This window comes from Chelonia mydas, chromosome 16, assembly GCF_015237465.2.
Source record: "Chelonia mydas isolate rCheMyd1 chromosome 16, rCheMyd1.pri.v2, whole genome shotgun sequence".
Taxonomy (NCBI): domain Eukaryota; kingdom Metazoa; phylum Chordata; order Testudines; family Cheloniidae; genus Chelonia; species Chelonia mydas.
In genome coordinates this window covers 19,864,453-19,878,541 of record NC_057857.1, presented here as the reverse complement: position 1 = coordinate 19,878,541, position 14,089 = coordinate 19,864,453, and the positions used below count along the sequence as shown (strand labels likewise).

The following is a 14,089-nucleotide window of genomic DNA, read 5'->3' as shown; positions in this document are numbered from 1 at the left end:
AAGAGAAGCAACCTCAAGGACCAAGATGCTACGTTTCCCATCACTTATGGTTTTCTACTGTAGTTTCAGAGCTCTGAACAGATACAGGACTGTACTGATAGCAGATTTTTTTTTTAGAGCATATTCCCCCTTCTTGGGGAGGAAGGAAACACACATGAGCAACCGAGATCAAAATCCTTACGGTTTTGTGATTTACAGAGGTAAATATGCTGCTAGATTATTAAAGAGAGAAGAGAACCTCGTTAAAGCCCAGCAGTCACCACGAGCAACAAGCTTGTGTGTAGAGAAACACAGCTGTAACAGGGCTGTTAAGAGTTGGCAGCAATATGGAAGTCCCATGGCAGTGTCCTTTTAGGAGAATTCAGAAGGGCTGAACTAAAAGTATTTCCCTTGTCTTCTGGACAGCTGAGCTAAATATGTTTCCATGCACTGGCTGCATGGAGTTCAGTCACATGGTTGTAAACTGGCAGTGAGCATTTTCTGGCTATCGCAATGTTACTGCTGCCCCTTTCTGTACGGAGAAAGGGAATGCACAAGAAGGGGAGAAAAATAAAAAAAATCCCATTACCAAAGAATCCAAAAATTGTCTTAATCTCCATCCCTCCTCCTGCATACACACGGCCCTTGACAGCGCAAGAATTGGAGATCTAGTAAGTGCCACACTGGCATTATTCAGGTCAGTCAATTACTTCAAATAGCCTTTTCAGAAATGGTACTATTCTTCTGGCAACAGTATGGATGGATGTCAAAAAGCACCAGAGTAAATAATTCACGATAAAAAGCTCTGTGTGTGTGTGTGGGGGGGGGGGGGGTGTTGAAGAGGGGTATACAAGACTTAAACCCAAAACACTCTCAGGGGGAAGGGACAAGTGCTTCACTCTTACTGTGCATTTTTAAAATCAGTAGTTCAGCCATAGCTCCATGGATTTTGTCAATCAGCTCTGACATAACAGAAGGAAATCTTTGATTAAACCACTTTCTTTAGGAGTACACCAGCAGCTGCACTTGGATATTTACAGCAGACATTTACAGCTAAATACATACATTTAATGGAATTTAAATAGCATTTGCTGAGAATAAATCTTAAGTATGATCTGGGCATAAGTTGGTTTCATCAGTGCACACATGCTGGCAAGTGATCAGAAGTTCAACCAGTTAAGCAAGCTCCCAGCTTGATGTACATGACTTTTCCAGACTAAATGAGAGAGAGCCCTTTGTGCAATCACTGGTGTCTTCAGAATATTCAGCGAGGTCTAATAAAACAGGTTAGAGAACTGGTTAATCACAGCAATGCTAGAGAGACAATTGAATAAGTAATCTGGTTAATTCTGTACCTTTTTAACAATGCGCATGACCAGGGCCTAATCCAGACTGCACAGAATCACAGGCCAATGATTGCAAAACAACTGCCTGAAGTTAAGGACCCTGTTTCATAATGAGGCATTAAAATAAGCAGCCACATTTTCCAGAGCTGAGCACCCACAGCCCTCAGTGATCTCCGGGGGAGCTAAGGGTTCACAGCACCTTTGAAAATTAGGCCACTTATTTAACGCAGGTCCCTGTTTAAGCATCACTCACATTTGAAAACATTAGCCACACCGTCCACTCGTATTCTGGTAGAGTACGGTCTAGTCCTTTACATCTCAAAAGGACACATTGCTTCTGGCCTGCTTATATAAAATGGCACAGGATTGTTAGTGATACTAGATACACAAGGGTTTGGCCAACAGGAGGCTATTCTCAGGTCTCACTGCACTTACGTGGTAGGTCTTCCGCCAGTGCTTTCACATTCACTTTAGAGATGTTTTCCAGCTGAAAGTCAACTTCCAGGCTAAAGACATTTGAGCTATGGCTAGGTTCAAACACACATATCAAAGTTTTATTTGGAGTTAGGAATTTTTGGCTGGGGGGTGGAGGGAGAGGAGTTAATACTATTTATTCTGCCCCAAGAGAACCCATCCTCCTTCCCCACCCCAAATATTGCAATCCCATCTTAGACAACCACTGAAGTACCTTCATCTCAGAGCAGTTTTCTACTGGCTGACTCTTTCCAGTACTCTGGATGTTCCTTATCACAAGTTCACTGTATTTAACAGTAAGATCAAATGTACTATGAGATATTAGAGGGATACATGCTCTCGAGGGGACTATATCCATGACCTGTTTATGATGGACTTCCAGATTTTAGGACCTCACAGGGACAGCATCTGCTGACTCATTCTGCTCTATCCTTGAACCCAGTCCAGATGGCGTACATTAGATGAGTTGGTCAAACAATTTTACACTGGATTCTACCCCTTATTTTTAGAGCATCTCTACTCATTAGCTCCAATTCAGGGTAAAGAAGGTGGGGGAGCATTCTCTTCTCCCTTCAGAGAGACAGACAAGTTGGAGAGGCAAGGGCAAAAAGGGCTTGCAGGAAGTAACCCAAGGATGAGCCAACCTAGGGTGAAGGCTGGTTAGTGTCTAAATTTTGCTGCTGTCAATAAGGCCTGAGATAAGGACTAGGCTCAGATTGCATGCCATGCTTTGAGCACTTACCTTTCCCATCCTTTTTCAGGGCAGAACACAGGTTTGGACCACAAGGTCTCAGTCAAGGCAACGCACTGCGACTATGGGACCAGAATAGAGGATCACTTCTGGTCAGCACTGCTGAAGAACAACATTAGTAATAATCGCACTTAGCCATTTTCAGCACTTAAGTGATTTCTGAACATTGACTCAGTCTATGTCTAAACTCTGGTTATTGAGATGCCAGCCGCTACATGTGAGAAACCCTGCTGTGCCCATTTAGATTCAGTTTGAAGTGCTACTACCTAATCATGTGCAGCAGTCAAACCATGATTGAAGACTTTTAAAGAACTGACTATTGAAGAACTGGAGGTTCATCGATTCCAAGGCCAGAAAGGGATCACTGTGATCACCTGGTCTGACCTCCTTTCTAACAGAGGCCAGAGAACTTCTCCAAAATAATTCCTAGAACAGATTACTTAAAAAAACATCCTATCTTGTTTTAAAAATTGTCAGCAATGCAGAATCTACCATGACCTTCAGTACATTTTCCAGTGGTTAATTACCCTCACTTTTAAAAGTGTACACCTTATTTCCAGTCTGAATTTGTCTAGGTTCAACTTCCAGCCATTGGATCATGCTCTGTCTTTCTGTTAGATCTAAGAGTCCATTATAGAATATTTGTTCCCCATGTAGGTACTTACAGACTAATCAAGTCATCTCTGAACCTTCTCTTTGTTAATTAGATCGATTGAACTCTAAGTTTATCACTAGAAGGCATCTTTTCTAATCTACTAATCATTCTTGTGGTTCTTCCCTGAACTCTCTCCAATTTAAAATCAACATACTTCCTGAATTGTGGACACTAGAACCGGACACAGTACTCCAGCCATGGTCACACCAATGCCAAAGACTGAGGTAAAAACCTCCCTAACTCCTACTCGAGAGTCTCCTGTTTATGCATCCCAAGATCGCATTAGTTCTTTTGGCCACAGAATCACACAGAGCTCATGTTCAGCTGATTATCCATCATGCCCTGCACCAAATCTTTTTCAGAGCCACTGCTTCCCAGGATAGAGTTCCCCATTCTGTAAGTATGGTCTACACTCTTTGTTCCTAGTATACATTTACTTACGCCGTATTAAAACACACATTGTTCACTTGTGCCCAGTTTACCAAGTGATCAGGGATGCTCTGAACCAGTGACCTCTTCCTTATTTACCCCTCCCCCATTTTTTTGTCATCTGCAAACTCAAGACAGTTACTCAAGGTTACTCTCTTGAGTCCAGCTGATCTAGGATATTTGTAAACTTCCTAATGGAAATCTTTCCAAAATCCCAATCAGTTGCTCTCTGGAGCCACCATCTAACCTGTACTGTGCCACATGGCATAGGCAGAGGAGAGGAAGAATTCTGAAGGAATACCTGATAGGAATTGGGAGCCAAGTCATCTCCTTTCTGCAAAGGATGTAGTCAGGGTTATGGCAGGCTCTTTATTACACGCTGCACAGTGTCCAATTCTTCTTTGCAGATGCTCTTCTCTCCTCTATACATTTTGTTAAAGTTTTAATAAATCCCAGATGCTCTCCAGAGTAACCATCTGACACAGCTACGTTTCATGCTCAGCAGCCTCCAAGGCAACCGCACACAGGCAAACTTAGGGAGAAAGTCTTTAAGTATGTTCCCAAATAGCCACAGTAGTACTGGAACGTGAGTAGGAGCAGCATTTTAGGTAACTCATATGCAAACGATCGTACTGATGCATCCCACCTTGCTTCCGCACTACCCCTATTTAACTTTAGCTCCATTTCTTTCTAGCCCAGAATTTTCCAGTCAGTCTGTTGCGAGAGTGCAGAGCATGCTGGATATGACTTTTTTCAGCTCAACAAATCAACTAGGATTCAGGATAATCCCTGGTAAGCAAACATTCACCACTATGCAGAAGGCCAGCACAAGGTCTATGCTCCATTTAAGCCCTTAGGGTGAATTTCACCCTGAAGGAGCCAAGTTGATAGGAAGGAAGAGGAATATTTCCCAAATGCAGAAATGATTATTGGAATCAGACTGTGCTGCTCACTCTTTGTTCCAGGTTTGCTCACCAGTAGAGCTGGTCAGTAAAAGATAGTCTGTTAATGAACCGCTTACCAATAGCGCCTTAGAGACTAACAAATTTATTTGAGCATAAGCTTTCATGAGCTACAGCTCACTTCATCGGCTGTAGCTCACAAAAGCTTATGCTCAAATAAATTTGTTAGTCTCTAAGGTGCCACAAGTACTCCTTTTCTTTTTGCAAATACAGACTAACATGGCTGCTACTCGGAAGCTTACCAACAGGCACACAGTTCTAGAATCCTTCCGATACAGACTGGTCAGTAACCTGGATTTGTCAGCCCAATGACACTTTTCAAAAGGTTTAGAAACAGCTCGTAATAAATCAAAAAACTTTATTATTTGATGTTATAAAATGTACAACACACATTACCAGATCATTTTCAGAGTGCGCGTGTGTAGGTTTAAAAGACTCAGCGTTCATTCTAATCACGCTCATGGGTCCAACTTAGCCATACTAACGTAGGTAATAGTTACCAGCAAAGCCACACGAACCAAACACTCGTGATAGTCTCTCAGAATACATTTCTGCAGATAACAGCCTGACTGTTTAAAAGGGATCAGATTAGTAACAATGCAGAATTGATTTTATTTTGGTCAGACAATCATATTAAAGCAAAAATGGGTGACAAATGTTTAGTATTAGCACTAGTCATTGCTGAGTCTTTCTGCAAATGTGTAGCAGATCACTGACCCATGCTAGTAAGTTTTAGAATGAACCCTGAATTCTATAGCTTTGTTGATGTTGACCCAAGTTAAACTTCATAAAAGTAACATTACATCTTAAAAACAACTGTGCATGCCACAAATCAGTGTCAATTCCATATAAAAGCTATGTACTGTACCCATTCTATACACCGATGAAATGAAAAGTCATAGTACCTTACAGTATAACTTCACTAGTGCTACTTTGTGGCCAGTGCTGTATGGCAAATCACATTCTTGTACAGTTCATTAAACTATAATAAAATTAAACTTGCAAATTAAAAAAGGTCTACACGCCTTTCCTACCTGCTGCAACAAGACAACACACATTTCATTTGGTAGGTTTTTAGTTTAAAATGTTAGCACAATTTTTCCCCGGTCCAGAACATGATATAAAAAAAAACTATAACCAAATTCAGTAAGAATTTAATGCTTTTACATTTATTAAAGTTTGTATGCTTCAAACAGGGATCTGCATGTAAGTTCTTTAAGCCTAGAGCAAAAGGTTCACCACATGTTAAATACATGCCGTCTGTAATGACAAAAGGTTGGGATGTAAGTGAACAGGACTTTTTAAACCATGTTCATGTAAACGTAATATGCACTGCTTGCTTTTCTTTCATAGGATCATAGGATTTGCCATCCTGACTCAGACTAGTGGCTAAGCTAGTCTGCTAACTAGTCTAACAATGGCCAGCACCAAATGCTTCAGAGGAATAATCTGCCCATAAGTGAAGATGCATTTAGTGGTTGGGTTACGCCCTGAAGCATGAGGATTTATATCCCTTTTAAATTATCTTATCCAACATATCTGTGGATGTAAATGGCCAGCTGTGGATGCAGTTATTCCATCAGCTCTTTATAAAGTCCTAGGAGTAAAGATTAACAACTGATAAAAAATGCCACTCTAATTAGCAGAAAAATGAGGTATTTCCTTTGGATAACACTCTATCTTGTAAATAGTGCTTTTGAACCTCAGACTACTGGGAACAACTTGTGTGCCTGCTCAATAGACAAGATATACTGACACAGTGATAGAATACAATCATCATTTGGTGTTGTGTCCATTTGCACAGTTGCTTCCAATGCAGTAATTCAAAGATTCTCAGCCCATGGATCATGATGCCAGAAGACTGCAACTTGCTCCAACTAAAAAGCATTTGAATAAACACAACCATTTCTCAGACACCAAGAGCCACCTCTAGAAGTCAAGTTTGGCTCCAGGCAAAATGGGGTAAAAGGTTCTGGGGAACAACTGTGACAGACTGCAAGTAGCCAAATGTGGGGAGATGGTCTGGAAACTTAAGAGCTCTTGCAGCCATGCGTTCTTGGACTCCTAGCAGAGTGCAGGTGTATTGACCACTGCACTAGAAACTGCGTGAATTAGCTTTCCACTTCCATCAATACACACAAAGCAGAAGTGTCCTTGGAACTGCGTAAAGGACAACGATGTGCAAAGCTGCTGTGTATTCTTGTGTGACCATTTCCACCATCCTCAAGAGATGGAAGAGGAAACAACGGTGGATTCTTTGGTCTTGTCTATTACAGTGGCTCAGAGGAGTCTCATGCTAGCTCGGTCTCACAGGTCTAGACTAACCAACATTTAAGTTGCAAAGTGGCAACTAGCTTCCCCCCTACACCTCAAATACATCCCTTTAAATGCATTGCCCTATAGTATAAATATGAAGCCCTGAGAACAAACTTCTATATAGAACATTTCTATTAAAAATATCAAAGCTTTGTGATGACAAAATTATAAGTTACACATATATATATTTAAATAAATAGCTAGCTAGCTTTTAAGAGTCACACATATCAAAAGGTAAGAGATTGTCTATGTCAATTGATGGGGCAAGTATAGACCAAGCATAAGAACAATTATAAGCAGTCAATATTGCAGCAGGTAATCCACCTACCTGGCACATTTCCTCATTTTTCCTTGGTTTTATCTATCTTCCACTTTTTCCCCTTGACCTAGTTCCGATGATGCAATAAGACACTTTACAATGAAGCCAGCACCACTGCTAATCTCTTTGCTAACTTTAATCGAGACTTCAGACATGCAAGCACATGGCTCAAACCTGCAAATCCTTACTCACGCAACTACTACTTACTCATACAAGTAATCCCATTGATTTTTAAAAAACGTCTACTCCCAAGATTCTTGTGGTTTTGCAGGTTTGAACCCACAATCCTTTCATCATGACACTACCTGGAACCAGCCCCTGCAAATGCTGAATCCCAGCCTAATTGTCCACGTAGGGATCTTTATGCTTTCAGAATTCTAGAAAGCACAGGAGAATTGCCACAACTGCAACCACAATGGACTTAAAAAGCAATAGTAACCTTGGAGTAGCAACCCATCCAGCTCACAGGACGTGCCACTGGACTTCTAGCTCCCGAGGCACTGGCAGCACACAGCATGTATTAGTGTCAGACATTCATATTAATGAGCTGAATCAACTGATTCCTTAAGTGGCATTCTAAGTTACATTTGAATTGACATAGTTAAGTACATCTTTATTCATGCCTAAGTCTTGCTGAAAAACATTAAATCCATATAACCTTCCACTAATCCCAGATATTGGCCACTGGAAACTTGTGTTTTCAAAAGTCAAGCAGCATTTAAAAATAAAAAAGCCATATGAAAAAAACAAGGCTGGAGGACACTTTATAATAACCAGCCTCTCTCCTTCTACACTTATACTGTACAGGTGTAAAGCTCTGAAATAATAGAGTCTAAAACTGCATATCCTCAAACTTTTTAGTTTTTTAAAGATGCAGTATTCCTTTAATCACAAGGTGTCTTATATCATAGTTGCCATATTAATTTTATTAGGAAAGCAGATACACAAGGCATTCTTGCCTTCATTTATTTCAGTTTCTCTACTGCAATTCTATTGAAAGCTATTTTAAAAGATGTGTTGAACCTGTTGCGACAAGACAACAAGTGCAGTTTTGATGTACTTGTGTCACCTAGATAAGCCTGACATAGAAGCAAATACACCCTGTTCAGAAACAGGCAGTGATGAAACCATACAGTCTAACTCAAGTCCACTGCCATGGGGATAATGCAGAGGTATACAAGCAGCAGAACTTACACGGTCTAAAAGTGAACCATTCTGCTGCTTGAAAGAGAAGGCTGACGTATGAAGGATATGTAGATAAAAACAATACGTTAGTTCTTTGTGGAATCGGTTTATGAATTATTTTAAAAAAGTGTCTGATCTTACTGCATGAATGTTAATGGGAGCTTGGGCACAACTTAATGGGAACATGATCAGACCGTAAGTTATTACGGGACATGCTGCTGTCTCAACTTGTGTCCAATACATTCAGAACCACAGTCTGGAACAATTCTTGTTTAGTAAGGAAATCAGTATAATCACATGATGGTGGTTCTACCTAATATTGTCCTGTAGAAACAAGCACTGATTATTTACAAGTTCTTGGATGGAAAAGGGAATATCATACATATCAGTGCCTCAAATGCTTAGAACTTCAAGTAACAACATCTTCAGGTAGTAGTTCAAGGAAACCATTGCAAAACAAAAAGCCTGATCGAACAAACAACTGAAATCCTTCAGTATCAGGAAACTTGCTTAAATATTATTCTTAATATTATATCTATAACCCTTACTCACGTGAGTAGTTGCAATGAAATGAAATTTGACTAATTCGAGTAATTACTGTGTTGAAGAATCAGACTCAGATTTTAAAACCAAAACTGCAATTAAGTTTTGAGGATGCCAAGAACGGGTTGAAAGAAAAACAGGGGTGCTGAAAATGGTTACTTTTGGATTTGGAAATCTAAGTGCCTTACAGAAATCTGTTTAAGTGCAACAGACTGTTAATAATATTACAAAAGCCAAAAATAAAACTGGGATAGTACGTAAAGATAAGATCTGAGTGACTGACTTCCCCACCCATCACATTATGTGAAACTGGCAACTTCTGTGTCTCAGCTGCATATTACTACAGTTCAGATGCCAAGATCAGGCCAAAACTTGTTCTGTGGTTTAGGTCTGAATCTAGATGCCCTCAGTAAGATCACTTTAAAAGGTGACCTACAAAGTTATGCAGAATATCCTCTCACAAAACATATACACACCTTTATGGTGGCTAATGAAAACTTAAAAGGTTTAATTTTCTCAGCATACTTTTTACATTAGAAATCCAGGTCTTGTTTACCCGGTTTTTCATGGCAGACTGTATAGACTAGTGGAGGACTGGTTTATTACACTGCAGATACCAAGCAAGTGAAACTTGATGGAAAAGGGAAATGATTTTTAGTCCAACTATTTAAAAATGTTATCACCACCCGTGTAACTCAACTGCAGCATAAATAGTTGGAAGAAGAGATCTATGTGCGAGATTCAGCATGTGTACTCCTTTAGTTAGCAGCCTGACAAAACTCACAATACACATCTGAGACCTCCAGCAAGTCTTCCAATAAAGACAAGGGAAGACAAGACTTGAAATTCCTGATATTTCTAAGGTAAAGTACAAGCAGGGGAAAATTCCTTATTTGGAAGAGGGCAATCATTTCAAGTGTGTTTTATACAACAAGCAAGCAAAAACAGGACACAAACCTAAATATTTTTGTATGGATTCTTGTTTCATTTTGCAGGTGACCTTTCAATTAAAAACCAAGCAAGTTAGTAGAGCTTTTGGCATCACAAGCAGAGTTTGAAAAGGAAGATGCCTGCAAAACAGAACTCCTTTCCTAAAATATACATTCAGAAATGCAAAAGTACATGGAAACATGTCACCTTTCAAACTAAGATACGTTAAAACAGGACAAACCTATGAACTGTAGCACTTGAGAACCAAACTGCTGGAATGGCAAATTACATTTTTCTGAAAGGAGATACTGCATCTTTAATCTAGTTGAGTGAAATCTCCTGCAAACACATGAGCCCACAGGACTGGAACAACACTAACGCAGAAAATAAATAGGAAAAAGTAACGCTATTTATTAATTAAAGAAATTCCATCTATGAATTATTCTGTTTAAATTAAAATGTAAGACAGACAAGTCTGGATAAAAACATGTTCTCTCAACATTTGGACTTATTTTAAAAAACAAATTCCTAAGTGTCAATTTAAAAAGTATTTTGTATTTTGATATAGACATAAATTAACACTGTATAGAGATGAATAGTATGATTATTATCCTATGATAGTGGTCAGTGACCTTTTGTAAACACTAGCCAGATGCTGCTATAACCACTGGCTAGTAAAACTGCTGTCATAGGCCTTTTGAGCAAGAAGATTGAAACATGAGGCAATGTCATCATATTACTTTCTCGGTCAATCAGATGCTCAGTTGTGTTACAAAGCTTTTTCCTGTATTTGGATATATATTTCATTTTCAACCTACCATCTGAAAGCAAAAAAACCCCCAGAACAAGTCTTCAAACCTCTTCCACTAAATCCACAAGGCTATTAACTTCAGGATGGCCATAACTACACACTCTTATTTGAGAGGTGCCTATCCAAACAACAAAAAGCTATTTTGCTTCCTCTGCTACCTTCTTCCCTCAGACACCCCTTCCCCCCCCCCCCCCCCCCCCCCCCCCCCAAAAAAAATCTATGTTCCTTCTTGTTCAGGAAACGTGAAGCTAGAGACAGCAAGAAGTGGCACAGTGGATCGGCATTCCCCTCTACGTGCGGTTCAGCGTCTGAAAGATTCGAGAGATCTGTAGCATGACAGGTCCCGTCTCTGGATCGTTCATCCACTGAGTGCTGTTTAAGGGGTTTTCAAGCATATCTTCAAAGGCTGCCGAGAAAAGGAGGTGGCAACACTCAGTTCATGATGTTTTATTTGGCAAATATTGGGTATTTTGGACGTTTTACAAAATAAAAAGTTAGTTTAAATTGCAGTAGGAATCATGACTTGCTTTGATCACCACAACTCCATCAGGACAGAACTTGGGAGGCCAGAGCCACCCACGCAGAGGCCTTCCCCCCACCACCAAGCTCCCTGGCAACACAACTCCATTGGAGCGGCACTGCCGGCAACTCCTCCTGGCTGTGACTATTGGGGGTGATGAGAAGGAGGTAGTACAAAAGCCAGCTGTGTTATGTTCCACCTAGGTACTGCTATGGTGCCCATCACCACAGTACCTCAATGCCTCCAGCAATGAGTTTACTCTCTCAACACCCCTGTGAGGTAAAGCATTATCCCCATTTTACAGGGGGTGAAACTAAGGCACAGATGCACGCCCCTAGGTTGCACAGGGAGCCCATGGCAGAGCCAGGAAGTGAACTATAATCTCCTGAGTCCCACTCAAGTGCCTTGGCCACAAGACAATCCTTCCTTCCTGGAAAAATTCTCTGGGGCTAGAGAGGGAATAATGTATATTATCCCACCAGCCAGCAAGCTCCTTCCTCCACCAGCCTAATCACTGCCCTCTCACCTTGGACTGGAGTCAAGGGCATGCATGATGCCATGGAGACAGTAGACCCCAACTTCTATGGTGTGTGCAGGGAGAAGGGTCCCCTCCATTTGCAGATTTTGGAAGGAAGGATGACCTAGGCCCAAATGGCTAAAAATAGTTCTCTTTACCTGTGTCAGATAACCCCTCTATCCCAAGATTATTCCACTTATTTACTTTTGACTGAACTTATTTTGCATTTCACTCAGCTTGGATGATGCACAGAAAAGTCAGTGCCACTGTGTGGTTCTCATGTACTAGCACATTGCTACAAGATTTGGGTTGCAAACACAGCAGGAAACAAGAACATTTGATCCAACAGTTTACAGATGCTTGGGACATGGTGTCTGATAGACATCTAGCTTCCCACTAAGTTAGAATGCTAAAATTTGGAACTTACTCACGGGCCACACACACACACACAAAGTCCGACCTTTTCAGAAGTCACCTAAAGGTCAGTATAACAATTTACATAACAGAGTCTGGCAAACTCTGGCATACAGGTTAATGATCCAATTTTCCAAAGGTGATAAGTACCCACAGCTGTAGGTACTCACCACCTCTGAATGCCACACTATAAATACTTTGCTAAGGTTACAAAGTAGGTCTCTGGCAGAACTGAGAATAAAATATAGCTCTCATGCTTCGACCACTAGACCTCCTCTTTTGGGGAGAAGCGAGAGATTAAAAATATATTGAACTAAAGGACTTTTGATCATCTTTTTCATAACTAGGAATTTTCTAATTCAATGCAAATATTCATGTTAAAATGCATGACACTGGCAATAAGCCAAGGTATCATTAGCAACAGTACATGCTCTGATGCTCATCCAAGCGTTATACATGCGTACAATGACATTTCATTTTCTATTTTTATATCCTGCGCTGCAGCATGGAACCTTCCTCTGAAACGAAGATGCCACTTGTTTAGAAATCAGGGTGGGCAGGTCCTGCTCCTGCATTATTTAAAACCCACAAAACTTCACAGTAAATGTAAGTGTTCAAAAGATCTACTGCAAAGGAATTCATATGCAATGTATGTTTTAAAACATGCCTTTAACCACTGAGGCCAAAGATTAAGCACATTTTTATATTGCAGAAACGCCAAATTTCTCTCTACTAAATATCTCCCTGTGCACAGTTTCCTCAGAGTGACCCATCAACCACAGATTTACATTTCAGTCTTTTTTGGACTCATCAGTGATGCGGCTTTCCCAGCACAGATGCTTTTTGACTGAGAAAACACAGATGCTCTACAGGGCAAAACCTCCAAAAAGGGTGAAGCATGTGTCCATAGCTGTTATTTCAGCCTTGGCAGGACACACACAGAAGTCCATAGCTGGCAGCTTTCAGTTCAGTTAAACTCAGCCAATCACTGCCCTCTGAGTAATAAGCAGACTTCAATCTATAGTGAGCTGTACTACAGCATGCATTCTCTTCCACACTTTTTTGCAGCTAAGGACCCCAGGATACCAAGCAGAGATCTACATTTTCCCTGCCAAACTCTGGCCAAGTTGAGTGCAACGAGTCTCCTAGATCCACATGGATACTCTAGCCAGCAGCCATGACATTCTAGATGGTTGCAGGTTGAAACCATTGCTCTGGAGATTCAGTGTCATATCTGTGACGGCCCCATGATTGTTCCAAGCCCCTGTTGCCCACATGGCATCGTACGCAGCACTACAAAGCAAGCTGTCAGGCTGCCCCCTCCCCATTTATTCACTTAGCTTTACTTAAATAGAGTGTTTTCCGATAGTCAGCAACTGTGGAGACAATGCTTCTTTGTCAGAAGCCAGGGCAGTACTTACCTAACAGCGTTTTAGGGTTCGTTAACCCTAACTGTACCACTGGGTTTTCTAGGATGGCTTGGAAGAGAGGGCTAGTGGTGTCAATTCCCTTATCCAAATCCTCTGGAGATGGCTGTCTGTCTCCCAGCAGCCATTCACACTGTAAAAGTCAGCAGGCATGACAAGTTTATAATTAGTTCCATTAAAACGCAAGTTCATGAGACTTCAATCCCGCATGTAAATAAGGCGCAAGATAGAACATCCTAGACAAAGTTTATCATCCCTGCATGCAATTTGAAGACTAAACCATGTAACACATTAACTACTATTCACTTAATCCTGCTCCAGGTCAACTGCAAGGCTCCCATTACTCCAGCGGGAGCTGGACTAGAGCCTGGTACAGCAATAAAAGTGATTTCTAGCTTTCAAACCCACATGAGGTGACATTCTATATATCACACTGGAAATCTACAGCTTGCTCCAGGACTGTCCTCCTCCTACCCAAGAACTGGCCAGGATTCCCGAATCCAAAGCTGGA

At 40.9% G+C, this 14,089-nt stretch overlaps 1 protein-coding gene across 2 annotated transcripts in view; it reads right to left on the bottom strand.

The window, feature by feature from the left end:
• Positions 1-4,937: 4,937 nt before the first annotated feature.
• The window catches only part of UBAC1 (UBA domain containing 1), a 34,278-nt gene continuing 25,126 nt past the window's right edge, over positions 4,938-14,089 (bottom strand). For both annotated transcript variants that reach the window (XM_043530487.1, XM_037879616.2), the window contains exons 9-10: positions 13,573-13,711; positions 4,938-11,106 (exon numbers count right to left, since the gene is read on the bottom strand). In XM_043530487.1, coding sequence (XP_043386422.1) covers positions 10,991-11,106; positions 13,573-13,711 — 255 coding nt within the window. In that variant the 3' untranslated portion in view covers positions 4,938-10,990. The remainder of the gene's footprint in view (positions 11,107-13,572; positions 13,712-14,089) is intronic.